Source organism: Heterodontus francisci, chromosome 17 (assembly GCF_036365525.1).
Source record: "Heterodontus francisci isolate sHetFra1 chromosome 17, sHetFra1.hap1, whole genome shotgun sequence".
Lineage (NCBI taxonomy): Eukaryota > Metazoa > Chordata > Chondrichthyes > Heterodontiformes > Heterodontidae > Heterodontus > Heterodontus francisci.
The window spans coordinates 55,626,012-55,649,533 of record NC_090387.1 but is presented as its reverse complement, the minus strand read 5'-3'; the positions used below and the strand labels follow the sequence as shown (position 1 = coordinate 55,649,533).

The following is a 23,522-nucleotide window of genomic DNA, read 5'->3' as shown; positions in this document are numbered from 1 at the left end:
TTGAGCCCTGCAGAAAACGGTAACGAGAATATCACCACAAAAACTATGTCTTTAGAAAGAAATTATTCAATCCCAGGAATGCATTTTTTTTTTTACACACAAACACATTTTTAATTAAAACCAAAAGGAGCTATGACTGAATTAATTTAAAATAAAAATTACTTATTTTTTCAGCTTATTTAACAAGAAAGCTATTAAACAGGTGATTATACACCTTGCTAGCTATACTATCTACCACTACTTGCATTTTGTCATGAATTGGCAAGGTTATTTTTAAAGTCAACGATAGACACTGACTACAAACGTATTCTACACTTTATAGTTTGAGCTTCAGTAAATCTGTTTCAGTTAGATCTAAAGCATACGATGAACTAATATGGAAAGAATGTAAATGTCCTGCCAGTGATTTTTCAAATATTTTCCCAGGTGTCAGTGTTTTGTGCTTGTTAGGAGAAAAAGAGCCAAAATAAACCTATTTCCAGAAATGTGAAACCGTAAAGCACCACGTGAAGAAAAACAATTCCCCCAAAGGATTAAATTCATGATGTATAAAGTATCACATAAACCTCACTGTCCTTTAAAAATATACACAAGCATTTTAACAGACTTATCTTTTATAAGATTTTTAAACATGGCAAGAACAGCATTAAGAATTTAGTGCAACCCCATGATTTGTAACTCTAAAAACCAGTGACTTTTATCAAAAACTGACTTGAGGGAAATAAAATGTAGCTGATAAGTCAGCAGAATTCCTTATCTGCTAAAATTAATATCCCTTTTATATTTGAATGGTAAATTTACAGTGCTATTGGCAAATCATTAATTCGAATCAGCTTTTGAAGTTAAAAGGCCCATGGATTTGCCCAAGCCAGCAAAGCAGGAGATCTAAGTTAGATTAGTTTAAAAAAAAACCTATCCAAATCTCATGCTGATTACAGCTGAATATCATAAGTTAATACAAACATTAGGCTGGGATTTTAAAAGAAAAAAAATCCACATCTTTTATTTTTGTTTCACATATTTTATTATTTTCTCCTCTCTTCACATCCTCCTGCTCTGCACAGCTTTGGAACTCACCAATTAGGCTGGTAATTCAATATGTCCCAGCAGCCCTCTGCATAAACTCTGGGATATCACGTTCAGGTTGAGTCACAGTGACCTGGACTGATCAGTGCTTTAAAGTGTAACTTAGCTAATGGCAAAAGGAGATTTCTGCTGAACTGTTGCTGTTCTGAAATTAGCCAGAAATGGGAAATACAATGAATTAGAGAAAGTTACTCTGCTGTTGCCACTTGCCAAGAAATGTCTTTGTCAGCAAGAAGAGTCATTCGGTGCCTGGAATACTTGTAATTCTAAGAAATAACTGAAATGGGAGGTGTTGGGGCATTGTCCCCAAGTATATAGGGAACATAAATTGAATATTAAAAGGTTCATAAAATATTAGGACTAAAGACTATTCAAGAGTACAAAATAAATTGGGTTTAGGTGCTAAAGTGCAGTGGGAAACCTTTTCTGAGCTCATTTAAATGCAGGAGAAATGTCAGGATTAGATGACAACTAATATGAATATAATAAATCAGACCTGGGTAATCCTGCCAGTTATACACCCTTTAGCTTGACATTTATAGTAGGAAAATATTGACAATATTACAAAGAAAGCATTTCAAGAACTTCCGGTGAAATCCAAAAAAACAATAAATCCAAACCAATGTGGATTTATAATTGGCAGATTGTGCCTAACAAATCTGCTGGAATTATTTTCAAAATGTAACAGAATTATTGGATAAGGGTCATGGTGGCATAATCAGTGGTCTGAGAGTGTAGTGGTTATGGTAGTAGACCAGCTTTCATCCTTTAAGATGCTCTTTAAAACCTACCTCTTTGGCCAAGCATTTGGTCACCTGTCCTAATTATCTCCTTAAGTGGCTTGGTGTCAAATTTTATTCAATAACGAAATAAAAACTTAAAAACCTTGGTCACAGACCTGAAATGTTAACTGTTTCTCTTTTGCTGCCAGACCTGCTGAGTATTCCCAGCACTTTCTGTATTTATTTCAGATTTCCAGCATCTTCAGTATTTTGTTTTTATTTATTTGATAAGTTAAGTGCTTTGAGATACTTTACTACATTAATGTGCTATATAAATAGATTGTGTGTTGTAATCCTACCATGGCAAGTTATGAAATTGAATTCAATAAATTTGACCATTTGTGGGTTAGTACCAGAAAAAAGGTGACCATAAAAACACTACTGATTAACTAATTCAGGGCAAGGATCTGACAGTCTACTAAGAGTGTCTGGAGTCACTTGTAGACCAGTCTTAACGGTTTATGTCCTCTGTGGTGGCTGAGCAAGCCACTCAGTTGTAAATGTGGCCTTGCCAATGTTATCCACATCCCGAGAATAAGTAATTTAAAACAAACTTGTTCTTTGGAAAACTTTTAATAAAGTCGCTAATCAATGATTGGTTAAATTCAAGGTTTGTGGGTTTCGAGATAAAACTGTACATTGACTGACTAGGCCACCAACAGCCATTGTCCAAGACTACACATTAAGAATGGGCATTTGCTCAAATACCAGAGAACTGCCACTCCCTGTAGAACCAAATCCAGGCATGATCTGCTACCTTCATGAGAGGGGTCAATGGAGAAAAGTCAAAGAAAAATTGGAGGGTAAGTTAAATAAAACAATATCTTAAGGAAGCAGCATTTTGGTGCATTATTCACTGTAGAGTCATAGAGATACAGCACTGAAACAGGCCCTTTGGCCCACTGAGTCTATGCTGACCAACAACCACCCATTTATACTAATCCTACATTAATACCATATTCCCTACCACATCCCCACCTTTCTCCTACCACCTACCCACACCAGGGCCAATTTACAATGGCAAACTTATCTATCAACCTGCAAGTCTTTGGCTGTGGGAGGAAACCGGAGCACCCAGTGGAAACCCACATGGTCACAAGGAGAACTTGCAAACTCCACACAGGCAGTACCCAGAACTGAACCTGGGTCGCTGGAGCTGTGAGGTAACAGTGCTAACCACTGTGCCGCCCTGTACTATGGAGTGGTTGGACATACATTCATATGTGATTATTTTTCTGAAGGGTCACATAGAAGGCTTGTTGATGAAAGTAAGACACATAGGACGCAACATTGGACTCCGTAGCGCCCCTGTTTTGCGCATTACGAGTGCTCGTAGGGTTCCAAAATGGCCTCCGCTGCACTTATGGCACGAATTGTGCTGGACACTGCCTTGGTAAACAGGTTCATCCAAACATATTGCATGATAGGCGTTGACACATTTCTTTATTTCTTGGAGAAGAAAGTGGCGCATAAAGAACTACAGGCAGACAAGCATGCCTACGTGCTTTAATGCCCATGGAGGAGATAGTGCTGGCCATCGTGGAAAGGGGCATTGCTGAGGTTGGAGACATCAACAGTGCATACTGTTACAACCAGGTCTAGGGGTCTGTTACTATCTTCACCTGGTCTTATTGTAACACTGTTTAATTTTAAACACAGCGTTTTGAGCTCTCCCTTTGTGAATCCTTGTTCACAGATTTCCAATTATAAGACAAAGAAAACAATACACAGAGGCTTTCTCAGGTTTAAAGAAGAAAGATGAAATTTTATTAAACCTTAAAACTTAAACTCTAATACAGTTCATGCCTACGGATATATGACGCGACCATGCTAGCTAGCATGTACATGTGATATACACATGCAAATAGGGACAGAAAAGAGAAGAAAAGATAAGATGGAACAGTTTGAGGCAGTATCTTGTTACAGTGCTTCGGGCTCACTGTACTCCTTTTATAAGTGGTCTTGTTTTTTGTTGGGGCCCAGTAGTCGTCTTAAAACCTTGTTCACATAGGAAACTTTTCTCTGAGTTTCACGTGTTTTCACAAGATTCAGTTCCGTGGGAAGGAGCTGGAAGCAGGCAGGAGGGAGTTCTGGTTCAGTTCCAACCAGAAGGACATGGCGTTCTGATTTCAAAATCTGCTTTTCCAGTTTAAAACTCCCCTAGTTGGCCAGCAGGTGGTCACGTGACAAGGTCTCTTCTGTGTATTGGGGGGGCAGGGACTGGTTCCCTTTGTTTCCACATTGGTACTATGCAACTGTCTTTCTAGTCAAGGGCTTGCAATTTTAAAGTTTTTAATGTTCATGTGGTGAAATAATGTGTGCCTCAGTCTTGGCAGATGGGGGGTTTGCCTGACAATACCTAATGCTCCTCTCTTCCCACATTTCCCTCATCCCACAATCGCATATGCTGTAAGCATGGACTTCTTACTTTTCTCCTCTCCCCTCATCACAACCCAACCCTTGCCTTTTTCTTTACAAATACCCAAGAACTGGAACTTTCTCACTCGGAGAAGGAAAATGAAAAGATACCGTCACTCCATCTTGCATTCGCAAGCACCAGCTCAGAGATTGACATTGTGCATATATGAGAGGCTAAAATAGAGGAATTTTCATGTGCTGTGACACTGGCCACAAAGTGCACAGGAGCCAGGGTGGGGAAAAAAGGATATTGCAGATGCCAGCTCATCAGAGGGTAAAGTTGTACCTTAGTTATGCTGCAGAAGAGTCAGATGAAGACTTCAATGGGCCTGACTATAGAAGGCGGCTGATGGGTGTACATAACTAAATGCCTGGTGCATTGCAAAACCTGCCAGAAAGTTTGTGCACAATGTCAAGAAGCAAGGAGTCCAGCACCAACTTGGCACAGGGTTTTTAGGAGAGCAGGAGATCATCCTTTCCAACATGGAACAGGTGGATCCACCAGCACACCTGCAAAACCCACCATGAGGAAGTGGCTGATGTCACAACTTCCATTGCAATACAAACAGCTTCTATCAAAAGTCTGAGTGCTGCAGTGGAAGCTCAGGCTACAGCCACCATGACTCTGAATACCACTGTTCAAAGGGGCTTCCAGGGAATCACAGCAATCTTTCAAACTGGGTTTCAAATGATTAGCAGAGTTGCTGAGGTGTGCCCCAGGAGAATGGCAGTGGCTCATTGAAACACAAATCTGCTGTTTTCATGCTTTCATGCTTCCATCCCTGCCATTCCACCAGTGCCCTTGCTGTTGCTTAAAAGCCAGACAACCTAGACTGCTGTAGCCCTGGCCAAGATGGTGCAATTTGCAGCCAGACCTTCTAGTCCCAGAGTTGTTCAAGGTTACCCTCCAAGGCCATCTACAGTCTCCTCAATTGGAGGTCAACAGCCTTACACCACCCATTCTGCTGCCACTGCAGGAACACCTCGTAGGATCACAAGGATAGGCAAAGGCACACTGAAGACTAAGCGAATGTACAAGGGTGATTAGTTTATTTTTGTATACATTATGTAATGATTGAATTCATAAAACTGGATTGAAATGTGCATTTCCTGATGGATTTTTTTGTTGGAAAGAGGATGATGTAATGGTCAGTGATAGAGGAGAGGTAAGGAATATGGGACTGCTGGTGAATGGGGAGCTCTGGTTGAGGTTACTGGTATTGCTCATGGATTATTTGATTACATAGAAATCCGGCAGGAACAGACTGTCTCTCCTCCCTTCCTCTTCATCCACTTCCTGTTGCACTTCCTGCTTCTCAGCTTCTACCTGATAGGTAGCAGCAAGGGCTGTTCCCTCATGATAGCCAGGTTGTGCAGCATGCAGCATACTCTCTCAAATCTTGATACCCACTCAGCTGAGTACTGCAGGGCTCCTCCAGAGCAGTCCTGGCAATGGAAGAGTTGTTTGAGGACACCAATGGTCTGCTCTATAATGTTGATCGCGTTGTAAATCTGCTGTGAATTACCTTTCAGTTCATGAAAATGGCCAAGTTCACATGAGGTGCATGCAAGGAACTGTGTGTACAGTCAATGGCAGGGGAAGTCTGAATTCCATGTAAACTCTTGTGTTTACTCTGCTTGCTTATCTCTGGCAAGCAGAAATAAGATGACGCTGTCTCTCTGTGTTTAGAGAGCCTCAGTGACCTCCATGTGTGATGTTGCTTATATCTCCACCAGCAGCTTGGAGGAACTAGATGCGTAAAAGAGCCACAGTCAGCTTAAGTTACAAGCAATACTGTCTTTGCCCTGCTTTGAGGTTGCAGTTGTGGCTGCAGCAGTTGGCAAATTTCAGTCATGACCTTTTTAACGAAGTAAGGATATCTTATTCATTGGTCCTCGCTGAAGTTGAGGTAAGAAAATTGCTCCCTAAAGACCTTCGGCAGATGGGACTCCTGCTCAGAGCCCTACTCCCCCTCCCTCTTCTAGCAGCTTGTTGCGCTCTGTGTGGCCTGTCTTTATTCTCCCTGCCATGTTCAATTCTCAGACGAAGCCCTACCAGGTCACCCATGTCTGGAAGCAACTTGTTTCAGCACCAGCCAGACTAGTCCCAATAAATTATTCAAACTTTTGCCAAGAATCAGAAACTTGCAGAGACATGCACATTTACACCAGCAGCCAGAGGAAATAATGTAGCAATTATCTGTAAGTAGTTCATGATCCTTTTAAATAGCACTGGTGAAGGATCCTTCATTCCATTTAATGTCATGTTCAGCTGTGCAGTTGACTGATTTGCAACATGATCTTCCTGCTCTCCATGCTGCCAGCGGTCTTTAGGTGTGCACGCTCAAACCCCTTTACCAAGATGGCATCCCTGGGCACTTTCCGTCAGAAGTGTGCAAGCACAACTCAGACCCCATTAGCAAGCACTTGGTGGCTGTGTAGCACCTAACAAGATAGACGATACATGGCCTAATTTAGCCCCCATGGGATACTAGGTTTTATAAATAGGAGTATAGACTAGAAAAGCAAACTAAATCTAAAAACATAGTTAGAATACTGGGCGTAACTTTCAACTTTGGAAGGGGAGTAAAAAAGGTGATAATGGAACAACCACCCATTATACGCACACACAATATTTATTCCACTGACTTTAATGGAAAGGTAAAGCAGGCAGGGTGTATAACAGATGACCAATCTGGAATCGCCCATTTTATGCTCCTACCAAAGTTGAACTTTCTAGCTATTGTGCCCAGTTTTGCCCACCTTATTTTAGGAAGAATATAAAGGTCAAGGAAAGGGTGCTGAAAAGATTCACTAAGATGATATCAGAGATGAAAAGCTTTAGTTACAAAGACAGACTGGAGAAACTGGACTTATTTGTAAATGATCATAATTATCACCTCCCACTTGTTCTGAAGTGTTCAAAATTATGAGGGGTTTTTACTATTTGCAGTAGTTGGTGCATCAGTAATTAGAGAGTATGGGGCAGAAATTCATTTGCGTAGCATCACTTCTAGCAAGCATCGATTTCCTGGGGTCAGAAGGTGCTGCGGGTCGCAGCAGTGATATCAGTGAAGAAGCCAGCGTAGGTGCCCAGGTAGTGGCTGGCAGCACTGGGGAACTGACTAATTTCTCCCACTATAAATTTAAGATTATCACCAAAAGAGTGAAGTTAGGAGAAACCTTTTGCATGGAATACCCGACCAGAAACAGTGGTGGAAGCAGAATCCATAATAACTTTTAAAAGGGAAGTAGATAAATATTTGAGAAAGAAAAATTTAAAACAGTATGGATAAGGGCAGGGGAATGGAACTGAGTGGATAACTAGCAAAGGCACAGTGGGTTGAATGGCCTCCAATTCTAAGGCAAGTTCTAGAAGCAGGCGGGCAAAGTAGCTAACTGATGTGGGAACTTCTCCTTAGCCTGTAAAGGCAGATTGAGCAGCAACTGAACATGGATGCTTTTCCACAATTTCCAAGTGCCTTTTGACAGTTTGACATGAGATCAGGAAGACTGCATGCTTCTGAAGTGGTGCACGACTCAGGAGGACCTAAAAGCGTGCAGTGAGTAACTTTAAAATATAAATAGAACGTGGTAAAATGTATTAAACATCTGAGATGAGAGTTATGTATCGTGGATAAACTAATGAAACAGAGAACGTACACTCCTCACATCTAACAAAGTACACAGCAGTGTAACTGGACACAGATAATTGGGTTAAAAGTTATTTTTTTATAAATTCTAATGGATCACACATGATCACACAATCCAAGGAAAGCACCTCATCTCTGTAATTTACTTGAAATACAGTGCATAATGGAAAATCAGTTTCCTGTTGGCTGTATTTCTGGCTGAGAAGTGATACTTCTCAGCCAGGTTGCTAACATTTTGCACAAATAGATAACCTGTGGTGAAAAATAAAATCCAGAAAGCCAACTGACTGTAACCAAGACAAAACAATGAGACTAGGCTTTGCACACTGATGTCTATTTTCTACCTCAAATTTGTCATGCAGTATTTTATATGGTCTTTTCCTTGAAGATCCAATCATCTGGAATTACGAGGAATTGAAAAAGAAACTAAAAGGGAATACCTTTCTACTTGTTTTGTTGTAACATTGTTGGTGTGATATCCTCGCACCATGTACAGTCTATATAGGATTACAGCAACACTAGGCACTAAAGTAATCTAGCTAAATTATGACAACCAAAACTCAAGGACTGGAAATAGCAGAAATGGAAACCATCATTTTTGCCACAGTTAACTCTGAATACAGTTAAGAGTTCCAGCTAATGAGAATATTTGATTGAAAGGAGATTTACTGAGAAACATGTTCATTCTGCACACATTCCAATGGGAAAACAAGTGGTTTCCAAAAACAATTCAGACGTTTCTGCCTCATTAGCATGATTCATAGCCTGCTCTGTAACCAATCCATTACTGAACTAGCAGATACAAGTACTTCACTCCACATGAAGTACATCCAACACAATTTATCGAGTAGACTATACCCAACCTCCTGCTATTACCATGCAATAAATCCAATTGTATAGCATCTTTTTTGACACGTAATGCAAACATATTGCTAGAAGTGTTACTGACTTCTGTGCAGCTACATTTTTTGGCAAATAGGATCACTACACACATTTTAATAGTATTTTGTTAGGAGTAATGTTTAAATAAAGGGAATATTTTGCTTGCCACAATGGTCGTTCCATTGAAAGGTTGCTATTGTACTGGGTACTCATTTACTGAATTGTCATTTCTCTGCCAGGCACCTGATTACTAACAGGAAACAGAAGCTTGGAAATTACAACTTGTAATATTACTGTATGAATGTTTAATATATTCATATCAAATTCCACTGCCCACTATTTTAAGAGATGTATTAAAATGGTTAAATAAATTAATGGCTCCATTAAAATAGTGGTCCAAAGAGTTTGGTATAAATTCCCACAGTGTCATTTCCAGGCTAAACTCTCCGGATTCAGATCCAGCAGCAATTCCTTTGTATGTGCACAGGAAAACTGAGCTTAAGAATTGCTCACTTTAAAAACAACCTGTAAGAATACAGTAATGTTTTTACATTACTTTTATACAGAACAGGACAGAATAGCTGAAAGGTAGAATTGGTTTAAACTGTGCTTGCAAATCCTACATTTTCCCTTCAATGACATTGGAAGACATTGTACTATAAGGATAGGCAGATACAGATTATTAAATAAACAAACTGGTTGAATAATTGTCTAGCAATCTGTTCAAAGATCGCAGGGTCGTAAAACACCCAATAAGAGTTCGAATCCAGCAGGAAGCCAGACAATGAAAGAAAATGGTACAAAAAGAGATACAAGTATCACTCAGTAGGAACCTGACTACCTTCGGCAGCAGTTAATGAGCATTGGCTTGGGTAAGCCTTGCTTACAATGACCCCCTAGAAATCCTGTATATGCAAGTTTTAGACATGGGGCTTGCATGCGCTGCTTTGTATGAAGTTTTAAGATGAATGTTTTGAAGTAATAATAAATTAATTTAATTATCAGACATAATACTGTCGCTAGCTTTATGAACCTGTTAAAAGAATAGGAAAGGAATTATTTAACAACCTACACTCCTCTTCCATCAGTCCAGGCCACTCATAGCTACATGATCTATTTGGCACATATCACTGAAATTGGCAATTCCATTTCATTCCAAGATCCTATGTAATTAACAAAAAAATTAACCATTTAATATAAATTGTGGGTTTTTTTGTTAAAGGGCTTTGTATCAATATACCATTGTAAGATTTGCAACATGAATTCTCTGGCTAAGTTTACCTCCATTGTCAGCAGAAAGACTAGACTGATGACTCAATGACAGTGCTTCAGCACATAAGAAATTAAAGTTGGTTTTCAAAGTTCAGTATGTGTTGAGAGATACCTTTTCTGGATACATATCATGAGGGATAACACTTATCAATTATGGTAAATGCTGCTGGTATGTAATCTCAGCCTTGGTCTGATAGAGTGTATTTTCAACTTGCCTACTGAAGATCAGGAGCATTACATGGTGGCATGTGGTACATTCCGGTGACTGCTGAGTCTTGCGATTATTTACCTAGATACTCGGCAGCTGACTGCACAGCCTAGTTTGTAGGAACATGAGTGAGATCCATTTATGGGACTAGTTGGTGACACTGAACTTGGGTGGAGTATCTAGCATAAAACTCAAAAATGTAACAGACGGTAAATCCTCAACTCAATTAGATATTTACAAACCCTAACTGGAGGCATCATGCCTCTTTGGAATTCTGTCGATGAAGGACATGTTTCCCTATGCAGAACACCTTTTCAGTTTCGTAGGCTAACTCCCGCAACAAAGAAGCTTGCAATGTTAAAAGGATTTCCTTAAATAATTATGCCTAAAAGATCATCAATTGGATATTGAGTGATCCTTATCTGGAATAAAAATTTCCCACACAAAACAAAAATAGTTTGAAGGATGCCAATGATGTAATTACATTGCTTAAAGGAAGTTACACTGCAGCTACTGCTCTGAGACAATGTGGGGTACAACTGAGCACCACACCTAAATTTCAAAAATGTCTTCCATCGCACCAATTTCTTTGTGGGAAGCATTAATCTCTAAAGATCTACCACTATATTCATTTCTTAAACGTCTTCCATTCTATCACAGCATTTACAACCTGCAGACAAGATAAACTGACAGTTTTATAAGCCCAGTCAGTCTATGTAACATGTATTTTTTATGCATTTATATTGTAATATCTCATTTTAGGATTTGGAAACCACTCCAAAAATGCAGTATGCCACCATTACAGATTAAGGTTCTGGATTGTGGTGTACCCAAGTGTTTACCACTTGAAAGAAAACCACTTCAGTGTGATCAAACAATAATTATTCCTCCCGCTAAGTGTGAAGAGTTTGTTTGAACTGTGCAGCAGGAGATATCAGCAGGTGCACAACAGGGGAGGTACAGTGGTACTCTGTATCAGCTAATGATATTCCCCCACACGCACACATTTAAAATTTTTCAGCAATTATTCTGAAACCTGAATGCAAGTTTGTTCTTTTAATTTGTTCTACAAATGTTCCCACACTTCTGAAGCAGCTCAACACTTGTTACAGGTAGAAGATACAGGGATAGTCTCACTCCTAAATCGTATGCATTTCTACATAGTTCACAGCTATTGTCAGTTTTGTAAAATCATTTGTTTGTTTTGTTGATATTCAAGGAAACATGAAACACCAGGAGTTACAGTTTTGAATCATTTTTATAATTATATATTTACTCACAACTTCTGAAGTAAAAATTAACTTTAAAACCCAGTTTCATACTGATTATAGCATGTTACACATTCAGTCTGGTGTCCTATACAACTATGTGCATATGATGAATACATTATCTGGATATATTAAAATATTGGGAATAAAATCAGAGGATGCAGAGCTAAATTTTATGTGGCCTTTGGGAAAGGGCTCGGAGGTGGGAAGGCTGGCAAAATGGCATTGGAAAGCATCAGGTGGCATGCCCGATGCTTTCCTGCCACCACGTCACTTTGCCAGAGGTGGGAAAGATGGTAGACAGCCTATCATCTGGAGCCCAATTGAGACACTTAAGTGGCCAATTAAGGGCCTCCTCTCACCTCCGCTGGCATTTTATCAGCGGCGAGGGGCCCTCCACTGCATGGGGAGACCACCAGGTAAATCCTGGCTCCAGGGTAGGGGGCCTCTTTTTCAGGTACTCTTTGGTGCACAAAGTGGCCACCCCTGTGGCATAAGCACTGCCTGCCCTCAATAACCCCCCCTACTCGTCACTAGGACCTTCCTGACTGGCCCCCAGCATCCCCATACTCCACTTATCTTACTTTGAAGGTTTTAATGTGCCCTTGTCCTCCAGGTGTAGCCCCAGCAGTGGCCACTGCTCCTGGTAGTGCTGCTGAGCTGCCGGCCCTCTGATTGGGCCAGCACCTCTTGGGGGTGTGCTGCCGTCCCTAATTGGACAACGCCCCGGCGGCAGACAGTTAATTGGCTGCCACCCATAAAATGCTGCCCCGGGTCCCACTGCCCACCAAAGCGGGGTCACCCCCTACTTTCGGCCCTGGCAATGGGACCCTTCCCATCTCCAAAAATTCCCAGCCATAATATCTTATGTGCTGCACTGGCATAATTTCAGAGTAGGTTGTACTGATTCTAGAAATTTAAATGTCTTACTTTGTTTAAGTCTGTACCAGGAAAGTTGAAAGGTTCCAAAATGGATTCCAGTTATACACTGTGGTATTTAATGGCTTTAACAAATTAATGCCACATAATAATTAAACTATCTCATTGAGCCTTAAGCTAGTTTAAGCCTCATATCAATGCGGTCGGTGTTCAAGAGGTAAGTAATTTTAGTGCTTTTTATTTTTTGAAGTTAGTGATGCACGTCACTGTGGAGGACAAGGCTATGCTGACACCTGTATATGACTGTTGGGATATTGGAGAGGCTCTTTAGGAAGGTGGGTTTAAGTCTAGAAATAGACATGGATATTCCTAAAAATGAGGCTGATGCGGACATCAGGGTTTTTTTTAAAAAGTAGATCGGCAGCATTTGGGATTATTAGTGGGATTCAACGTGGCTTGTGATGGGATTATTTGGAATTATTTTGTTTGAGGATTTTTTCACAATGTTTGATTTTGTTACAGTTTTTTAATATTGACCATTTGTGTTTTTCAGGGTTTTTTGGGCATTTTTTTAATCCATGAAATGTGAATGTTGATGAGTGGCAGTAGCAGTGTGATACCTGCCGATGTGGTATACCTTCATGCTGGTTGAAAATAGTTTTGTAAGAAAGTGTGATGGCACTGCTCCTGAGGACACATCCATTGTTTAAAATGAAAATCTTTTATAACATCCAATGGATTGAAATCTATTTGTTTTGGATTTTTGAGTACTGATCTTGCAATACTGAAAGAGATATTTCAGAAGTTCACGTAGCAGTGACACTGTTCAACAGTGATACCTGCCTTTAGTGTAGTGTGTGCTGGTTTTCCCACTCATTGCTGAGCGCTCTGTTGTTAGGACGATGTAAAGCTTAATTTGTAATATGTAAATCTTTATGCAGTGCTCTACTAACGGTCATCAAATATTGGTGACATCTTTAATGTTAGTATAGAGCAGACTGATCTGTTTGTTAACATTAAAATTTTCATGGAAATCCAGAGATGGCTCTGCTTCAACAACAGTCTTTTATGTTTTCTCACTGCCTGGACAGAAAATACAAGAGGAATAACCAGCATGTGATATAAACGTACACATATGAGATCACAATCTTGAGGGTGGCAATATCAATTTACAAACAAAAGAGATGGCAAAAATACCCTCCTCCAACCAGAGAGCTGATACAAACTTGTATTAGTCTGAGCATTATTTACCGCAAATAATAACTTTTAAGCCCCACAATCATTTAATAATGCAAAGCAAATTGGCTATTTTTATCTGCATTGCCTTTACTTTCTATGTTTTGTCATGCAGGCCTCCACCTGCCACAGATGAGGCATTATTAATTTCGCCACATGGACATGAAATTTCAAATTGTTGCTGTGAAGAGAAGACCTGTTAAAAGAATTGCCAGACCTTAGCTGAAAAAAAAATACATATTAACAGACAGTGCTTGTAGACAAAGGAGCTATTCCCTGCTCCAATTCAATTCACAAACAGATGTGGTCAGACCAGTTAGTCACATGACTAACTGGCTGTTGCAGAGTTTTGAACTGAGAGCCTGCAGAAAGCAGACTGCTCCTAGACTGAAGCAGACCTCCTCTCCTGCCTGTCTGCTCCCATCTCTTTCTCACGGAATCCAAAACCCACTGAAGACACATGAACCCCAAGAGAGAAAAGTCTCCTACAGTGAACAAGGTTTAAGAAGAATACCGGGCCCCAACAAAAAGCAAGATCTACCTACAATCAAGGACTCTACAGTGAGCTCGAAGAACTGTAACAACTCTTCAGATATTGCCTCAAACCTTTCCACTTTATTTTTCTTCTCTTTTCTGTTTCTATTTGCATGTGTATCGCGTATGCATGCTAGCATAGGCGCGTTGCATATCCATAAGCGTCAACCGAATTAGAGCGATTCACCAAGGGGGAGCTAAAAACACGGTGTGTTTAAAATTAAACCCTGTTACGTTAAGACGAGGTGAAGGCTGAAAGGGAACCCTAGACCTCTTTCTCACCTGGTCGTAACAGTTTTTACTGCTTTAATAGTTCAAAGCATTGCCAAAGAATTTTTAACAGTAATAAAATGCATGTGTAAATAACTGAGAGTAGATTACTGTTTGTAACATAAAAACTGACCATGTCCCTCAAATGCAAACTGCCAGAACTTTTTAATTGTGGGAAGATGGGAATTGCTAGATGAAGAAAGACGAAGGCTACCGAGTTCACTTTCCGCCATCGCATAGTTGCATGATACAGTGGTAATAGCGTTGTCGACTGATCATGGCAATCAATCCCTTTCAGTTAGTGTACGACAGACCCAGAAATGGCACGAGGAATGCCCAAGTGACGGACAGTACTGATAACCATAGGTTCAAAGTCACCTTTTTCCTCCGTAGCATTCTATACTTTACACGGGTCATTTCTCAAATTACTCATAATATATCCCAAAATGTTAGTAGTAACACTTACATTGCTGCTGGCCTGTGGCTGGGTTCTATAACTACGCATGATGTTCTGGAAGGATCTATCTCCTTTTGTTACCTGAAAATAAAAAGTTAGTTTATACTGATTCAAAGCATAACACACAGTAATGTTTATCTAACACATTAAAATCAATGGAAATAAAAATCGGGAGAGATGTAAATCGGGTCACCAATTTGCTATCCTCCTTTTAACACTATCACATAAAGTCAAAATCTACCCTCTGCCGCACCTGCTGAGCAAGCACAATTGCAGTTAACTCACGTATAAGGGTCTGTAATTTGGGGGCACAGCCATTGTTATGGGTGGAGATGTGTTTGAGCAGAGGGATCAACAGGACGATCAAAAAAAAAATCAAGGCAATTTGGGTGTATCATCCTTAGGTGTGCAACTCACGACCAAAATTCTGCAACCTTTTTCTTAGCTGAATGCAGTGAGGGGACGCAGTGAGAAGAGACATTTGCCTAAGTGGGACATTGCCAGAGGGAAGCTGGAATTTGGTGCGCATGGGAATTTGGTGCAGAGGGGGAAAGAGGAGCTCGCTTTCCTATCTTTTTTCACCTCCAGCAACTGGTGAGTCTTCTTCCTTTGACTCCAAGGTAGGTGATTGGTTGGTGAGTGTTTTATCATTTATCTTTCAAAACTTAGGTAATTTTATAAATTGTAAGGTTTTTATTTAGTAATGCTAGTCAAGCTTAGATTTGGAAACAGTGAGAGTAATTAAGAAAGTGATTAAAAAAGAATTAAAGTAAATTAACTAATAGCATAAGTAACAATGGCAGGACCTGCGTTACATTGCAGCTGTGGTATGTGGGAACTTTTGGATGCCAAGGCGATCCAGGACAAACACGTCTGCAGAAAGTGTAAGCAGCTAGTGGAATTCCAGATCAGGATTATTGATCTGGAAGCCGAACTGCAAACGCTGCGCAACATAAGGGAGGGGGAGAAATACCTAGACATTTTGTTCCGGAAGACGGTCACACCTCTTACAACTGGGTCATCTGTTTTGGTCAACAGTGAGAGACAAGAGGATGTGACTGTGAGTGAGGCAGGTAAAGGGATCAAGCAGATAGTAGTGGAGGAGCCTCAGACTTTGCAATTGTCAAACAGGTTTGAGGTGCTCTCAACCTGTGTGGACGAAAGCGAAGTCTGCAAGGTGGATGAGCAGACTGGCCATGGTACTGTGATACAGGAAGCCATTCAAATGGGGGGAGCAAAAAGGAATGAAGTGGTAGTAGGGGATAATATAGTGAGAGGGACTGACACAGTTCTGTGCAGCTGACAGCCTGAGTCCAGAAGGCTGTGTTGCTTACTTGGTGCCAGGGTTTGGGACATCTGCTTAGGGCTGGACAGGAACTTGGAGTGGGAGGGGGATGATCCAGTTGTCATGGTCCATGTAGGTACCAATGACATAGGTAGGACTAGGAAAGAGGTTCTACTTAGACAGTATGAGGAGCTAGGCACCAAATTGAAGTGCAGAATCTCCAGGGTAATAATCTCTGAATTATTACTTAAGCCACGTGCCACTTGGCAGAGGGCACAGAAGATTAGTGAAATGAATATGTGGCTCAAAGACTGGTGTCGGAGAAGTGGGTTTCGGTTCATGGGGCACTGGCACCAGTATTGGGCAAAGTGGGGGCTGTACCGTTGGGACAGTCTGCACCTGAACCGTGCTGGGACCAGTGTTCTAGCAAACCGTATAACTGGGGAAGTAGGGTTTTAAACTAAACATGGGGGTGAAGGATCAAGCTTCAAGAGATGTAGCAAATCAAGGGAGTCAAGGCAGGAGAGCAGAATAATAATATGGGAAATGAAGGTCAGCGAATGGCAGGAAGGGACAGAGAGAAAAAACCTCAGCATGTCCGCTTGCCATGGGTAAAATACCCATGGAGGCAGGCGAAGGTCCTTATGTGGCCGTTAAGTGGCCGGATGCAGGAGTGGGGCGGGAAGGTCTCCTGGAGCCTCCTGCTCAATTTTACAGCGCCCCCATCCACCCCCACCCCACCAACCGACCTGCGGGGGCGGCGTAAAATTCAGCCCTCTATATCTGAATGAATGTAGCATTCATAACAAAGTAGATGAACGATAGCAGACATTGAAGTAAATAAATATGATCTGATAGCTATTACAGAGATGTGGCTGCAGAATGACAAGGATTGAGTCCTGAATATTGATGGGTATGTGACATTCAAGAAGAATAGGAAGCTAGGTAAAGGTGGAGGGGTAGCACTGTTAATCAAGGATGGCATTGGTGCAATAGTTAGAGATGACCTTGGTTCAGATCAGGATGTAGAATCGGTTTGGGTGGGGATGAGGAATAGCAGGGGAAAGAAGTCACTAGTGGGAGTGGTCGACAGGCCCCCGAACAGTAATCACAATGTAGGATGGAGTATACAAGAAGAAATATTGGGTGCTTGTGATAAAGGGACAGCAGTAATCATGGTTGATTTTAATCTACATATAAACTGGAAAAATGAGATTGGCAATAGTAGCTTGGATGAGAAGTTCATAGAATGCTTTTGAGATAGTTTCTTAGAGCAGCACATTCTGGAACCAACCAGAGAGCAAGCTATATCAGACTTGGTATTGTGTAATGTGACAGGATTAATTAATGACCTCAGAGTAAATGCACCTTTAGGTAGCAGCAACCACATTATGATTGAATTTTACATCCAGCTTTAAAGAGAGAAGAGTGAGTCTAAGACTAGTATTTTAAACTTAAACAAGGGCAACTATGTGGATATGAAAGCTGAGCTAGTTGAAGTGAACTGGGTTACTAGGCGAGGAGATAGATCAATAAAGAAGCAGTGGCAGACATGCAAGGAGATATTTCAGAATACTCAGGATAAGTATATTCCTACTTTAAAATAAAACTCTAAGGGAAGGACCCACCATCCGTGGTTAACTAAAGAAGTTAAGGAACGCATCAAACGTAAGGAAAAAACATATAATTGCGCAAAGATGAGTGGGAGGTCAGATGATTGGTCAGAATATAAAGAATGGCAGAGAATGTCTGAAAGGTTAATCAGGAGAAAGAAATTAGAGTATGAGAGGAAGCTAGCTAGAAATTTAAAAATGGATAACAAGAGTTTCTACAGGTATTTAAAAAGGAAAAGAGTAAGTAAAGTGAGTGTTGGTCCTCCAGAGAGTGAGAATGGGGAGTTAATAGTAGAAGGAAATGGTGGATGAAATTAACAAATATTTTGCTTCTGTCTTCACTATAGAGGATACAAAAAACATTCCAGTAATAGCTGTAAATCAGGACGTGGAAGGAAGAGAAGACTTGGTGAAATTACAATCACCAGGGAAGCGGTACTGACCAAACTGATGGAGCTGCAGGCTGATGAGTCCCCAGGTCCTGATGGGCTTCATCCTATTGTCTTAAAAGAGGTGGCTAATGAGGTAGTAGATGCGTTGGTGTTAATTTTTCAAAATTCGCTAGATTCTGGAAAGGTTCCATCCGACTGGAAAATAGAAAATATAACCTCTCTATTCAAGAAGAGGGGGAGGCAGAAAACAGGCAACTATAGGCCAGTTACCTTGACGTCGTCTTGGGGAAGGTATTAAAATCGATCATTAAGGAGGCTGCAGCTGGGCACTTAGAAAAACTCAAGTAATCAGGAATAATCAGCATGGCTTTGTGAAAGGGAGATTGCGTTTAACCAATTTATTGGACTTCTTTGAAGGAGTAACATGGGCCGAGGATAAAGGGGAGCCTGTTGATGTACTGTATTTGGATTTCCAGAAGGCATTTGACAAGGTATCACATAAAAGGTTACAGCACAAAGTGGTGTAGTGGGTAACATATTAGCATGGATAGAAGATTGGCTGGCTGGCAGAAAACGGAGAGTATGCATAAATGGGTCCTTTTCTGATTGGCAGGATGTGATGAGTGGAGCTCCGCAGGGGTCTGTGCTGGGGCCTCAACTTTTTACAATTTATATCAATGACTTAGATGAGGGGAGCAATGGCATGGTAGCTAAATTTGCAGATGACACAAAGCTGGGTAGGAAAGTATGTTGTGAAGAGGTCATAAGGAGCTTGTAGACCGATACAGATAAGTTGAGTGAGTCGTCAAAAATCTGGCAGATGGAGTATAATGTGGGAAAATGTGAAGTTGTTCACTTTGGCAGGAAGAATAAAAAAGCAGAGTATTTCTTAAATGGAGAATGACTGCAGAGCTCCGAGGTGCAGAGGGATCTAGGTGTTCTGGTGCATGAGTCACAAAGTTGGTATGCAGGTACAGCAAGTAATAAAGAAGACTAATGGAATGCTATCCTTTATTACGAGAGGAATTGAAAATAAAAGTAAGGATGTTATGCTTCAGTTATACAGGGCATTGGTAGATCACATCTCGAATACTGTGTGTAGTTTTGGTCTCCTTGTTTAAGGAAGGATTTGAATGCATTCTAGGCAATTTAGAAGAAGTTTACTAGATTGATACCTGGAATGAGCAGGCCGTCTTATGAGGAAAGGTTGGACAGACAGCTTATTTTCACTGGTGTTTAGAAGAGTGAGGGAGACTTGATTGACGTATATAAGATCCTGAATGGTCTTGACAAGGTGGATGTGGAAAGGATGTTTCCTCTTGTGGGGGAGTCCACAACTAGGGGGCACTGTTTTAAAATTAGGGGTTGCCCTTTTAGGACAGAGATGAGGAAAAAAAAATTTCTCTGAGGATTGTGCGACCCTGGAACTCTGCCTCAGAGGGTGTGGAGGTGGGGTCATTGAATAATTTTAAGGTGGGGGTAGATAGATTCTTGTTAGGCAAGGGAATCAAAGGTTATCGGGGGTAGATGGGAGTGTGGAATTCGAGACACAAACCGATCAGCCATGATCTTATTGAATGGCGGAGCAGGCTAGAAGGGCTGAATGGCTTACTTCTGCTCCTAATTTGTATGTTTGTATGTTTTTGACTTTCTCTGGGTACAAATACACAGGAAATTCCAGGCCACTGTGTTAATGTGCATGAATGATAGTTAGATGATGTGAAACTCTAACTTTCATACTTAAACAGGAATATATGGTATACGTCTTCACTTCCCTCATGCCCCAATTGTTTACGCTGATTCCCAATTTTTACAGCCATTTTTATATTCCACGTTTTGTTCATGAGATTAGTAGGGCATTTGGGTGTAAACGGACATCAGCAAAATGGGTGCCCAAAGTCTGGGTGTAAATTCCCAATTTCATCCCCATAGGAAATTCCATTCCCATACATGGTACCTTGGGGAAAGGGGAGAATGTCAAATATGCTTTATTAACAATCTTGATCCTAAACAAACACAACCTGTTGTTGACTGCAGCAAGCTTATTTTCTGCTGTAAATATACTTAAAATGCATTTGTATTTTCATCAAGAATTAATAAATTAACAAAACATTGGCGGGAAGGCATATAGGATGTATATCTGTCTGGATGGTCTTGAAGCTTGACCTTTGGCTCTCATATTTTGTGACACCATTTTGTTTTTAATGATTATGCAAGGGATAAGAACTTAACATGTTCAACAGAGTCTACAAGGTTGGTGTCGCACCTAATTCACAGCAACACTAGGCTCGTGGATTGGAGGGAGAGGCATCAGATCAGTTGAAGCAGACTTCAAGTTGCTATTGAAATTTCAGTTAACAATTTTTTTTGAAGTATACACAACTAACCTGTAAGTAATTAATTATTCACATTTTACAATCCACTATATCAGAAGTGCAACTAATATAGGGCTTAGCATAATGTTCTTCAGAAATACTTACAGCCTTTACTATGAGTACATTTATAGATAATAGATAATGAAAATTACAATTTAAAAGAAAAATTTGAAAATTAATAAAAGGAAGCTGAATAGTTACATCTTTATGAATGCCATTTATTCTAACTTTTCACTGTGTGATGCTCAATGTAGATTTTACCTTGGACATAATGTAAACAGCACACATCAGCAGCTGATCTAAGTGCCTATCCACCATAAGATCAGTGCAGTTGACCAAAGAATATTCAAAGCACGTCCAGATTTTCCTCCTCAAGTCATCAGCGATGTCCAGTTTTGCACAAAGGTCCCGCAAACGAACACTTGCCAAATGATAAACCTAGTTAATCAACAGCAAGAACAGAGACAACCATCTGAGACCACATTTTGTTATAAAAATAATTTCAAACACCCTGCCCCAATGACATCCCACCATATCCGGTCTCTTCCTCTTTGGGCTACATTGGTGACAGATGAGGTGCAGCCACCTACAACCCAGAGCAGCTCCATTCATTTCAATGGGAATTGTATGCCTAAGAACTGATTCAGTCACCCAACCCCAAGAAAACACACCATCGGAAAGCAAGGGAAGTTTGATAAATGTCTCATAAGCTGATGCCCAATTTTAATTCAGCAAATAGGCTTCATTTGCCATTTCATTTGTTCCAAATGTTACTTATCTAAAAAGCAGGTGGAAAATTACAGGGTGAAAATATTTCCTGTAAATACAAATCCTGACTGCTGTTTTCAGCCTCTCATAAATCATTGTCCCTCAGTTTACCCAACTGCCCAATATACAATAATGACTTCACTACGTGACTCTGGCATATTATAAACCTTCCAAACCCCACTACTGCTGCTGCCCTACTCAGCTGAAAATAGGAGGGATGCATATGTTTGTTGTTTGCACCATATCATAAATATATTCTTTGCATATGCATTTAGTTTTATTATAAATAACAAAGAAAATATTCCCCCAGAAGTCCCGTAAATTTGAAAGCTGATGCCTTACCTACTACAAATCTCATCTCTGCTGACTCTTAACAATCCAAGATTTAAACGTCATAAATTGCATAATTCCTGGTAGCTATACATTGAGCACTAAAGCTGATAGTGGGTGTAAAAAATATTTCTTTCCCTAGTGCTGAAGTACCTCATCATAATAAAACTTCACTCTCACACTCATGAAGAAACATACCTTTCTAAAGAAAAGAGCCACTGAGCCTGTCTTTTTGGGTCTGCTGCTCGTTGCCACTTGGTGATGGCTTTGTCTTTGTCCTGGGGATTGTTGAATTGGCACCTGTCCAGCAATATGCACTGCAGTACCAGCTAACTGGTGACTACTGGCAAGGGTCTGGGCAGTAAGGGGTTGAATGGTACTTGCCACAGACTGGGCTTGTCCAGTTACACTGAGCTGAACTGGGATGAAAGTAATTCCTCCATTTTCATTTGCAATACCTGAGAATTAAAAAAAGGAAATTAGTTGTTTGCTAAAGACAAAGCATGGATAAAGTACCTTTAAACATCTCTTAACAATAATAGTTAAAACAATCATGGTAAATGTCCTAACAACAGATTTTAAGACATTTAAGAACAGGGTTTACCAAAGTAATCAAAAGGACCATGTGCTCTATATTAGCCCTAAATTTCAACTTTAAATCCAAATAAATTATTTTCCTGCGACAGGAACTCTTCAATTGAAATTTAGCAAAACTGACGCAAAGAAATAAGAAAATTCCAAATAAGGTTGCCAGTGGATTTTCTGGGCTAATAATCTTTTTGTGCTGGTCTTACAAACAAATTAACCACTTACCATTTCTTGGAAACCTCATTCTATCCCTTGTTCATAATATTGCAGGTAGAAAATTCACATTTGAAAATGTTCTGTAGGACTGACTTGTTAAATTACCTGCAGTTCCATGCTCAAGCGTAAATGTCCATAATGATAGAAGGCAAGGCAGGAAGTAAACGCTACAACTTTATTTATAAATTACTTGCCTTGGACTGGTATCGTAACAGTTTGTCCATTGGTAGCTGTAACAGTCGCAGTTGCCATGGTTACTAAGGTCTGCCCAGGGACGTGTGCAATAGAAACAGTCTCAGCAGTTACATTCTGGACTGGTATAGTGTTAACAGTTTGTTGCTGGGAAATTCTGAGGGAGTTGCTTGAAGAAGAATCTGGATTGTTGTCACTATCCACAAACAGCCTCCTTCTCGCATTACCTGCTGTCGGAGAACTGTATCGATCATGCAATGTGGTAGGTGATACAACGGTGTCTAGAAAGAGCAGCAGGAGAGCACTTGAGTAATAATTGTTGTTAAAACAGATAAAGTATCTTCAGACTGCAATTTAGCTGTTTTATAAGAAAGATTTTCTGAGTAAGTCGTTGGGATTTTCATGTTAGTATTTTTGTAACTGTAATTATAAACTCTCCATTACTGTCCTGCCCAAAATCACACAGCTCAGTACACACCGCTGACATCTTCATGATTCCTGTGGCTCAAGGCTCAATACCACATCATTTGATGCACTTTCCCACTTTCCAGCATGAAGAAGAACAGCAGAAGGATACAGCAGAACTGTAATTTTTTGTCTTTGGTGCTCAGCATGCAAGTGCACCAAATGATGCTATTAATTTAAATGGATGGGAAATCAAGGGGTGGTGGTTACGACACACGAATTCCCGATATGTGCTTCCTGCACAGGAAGCTCCACACCAGGAAAGCTAAAAATGAAAATTGACCCCATAGTGAAATTACTAAAATGCACACATGTGCCTAGTCTTACCAGATTGTAAGGTCATAGCATGTAAA

General features: G+C 40.4%; 1 protein-coding gene across 2 annotated transcripts in view; it reads right to left on the bottom strand.

Moving 5' to 3' along the window:
* The window catches only part of rbl2 (retinoblastoma-like 2 (p130)), a 176,648-nt gene that overhangs the window by 22,691 nt on the left and 130,435 nt on the right, over positions 1–23,522 (bottom strand). For both annotated transcript variants that reach the window (XR_010976710.1, XM_068049452.1), the window contains exons 15-18: positions 22,707–22,985; positions 21,907–22,166; positions 20,872–21,048; positions 14,955–15,026 (exon numbers count right to left, since the gene is read on the bottom strand). Coding sequence is in view for 1 of the 2 variants with exons in the window: in XM_068049452.1 (XP_067905553.1) it covers positions 14,955–15,026; positions 20,872–21,048; positions 21,907–22,166; positions 22,707–22,985 (788 nt within the window). In the remaining variant the exon portion in view is untranslated. The remainder of the gene's footprint in view (positions 1–14,954; positions 15,027–20,871; positions 21,049–21,906; positions 22,167–22,706; positions 22,986–23,522) is intronic.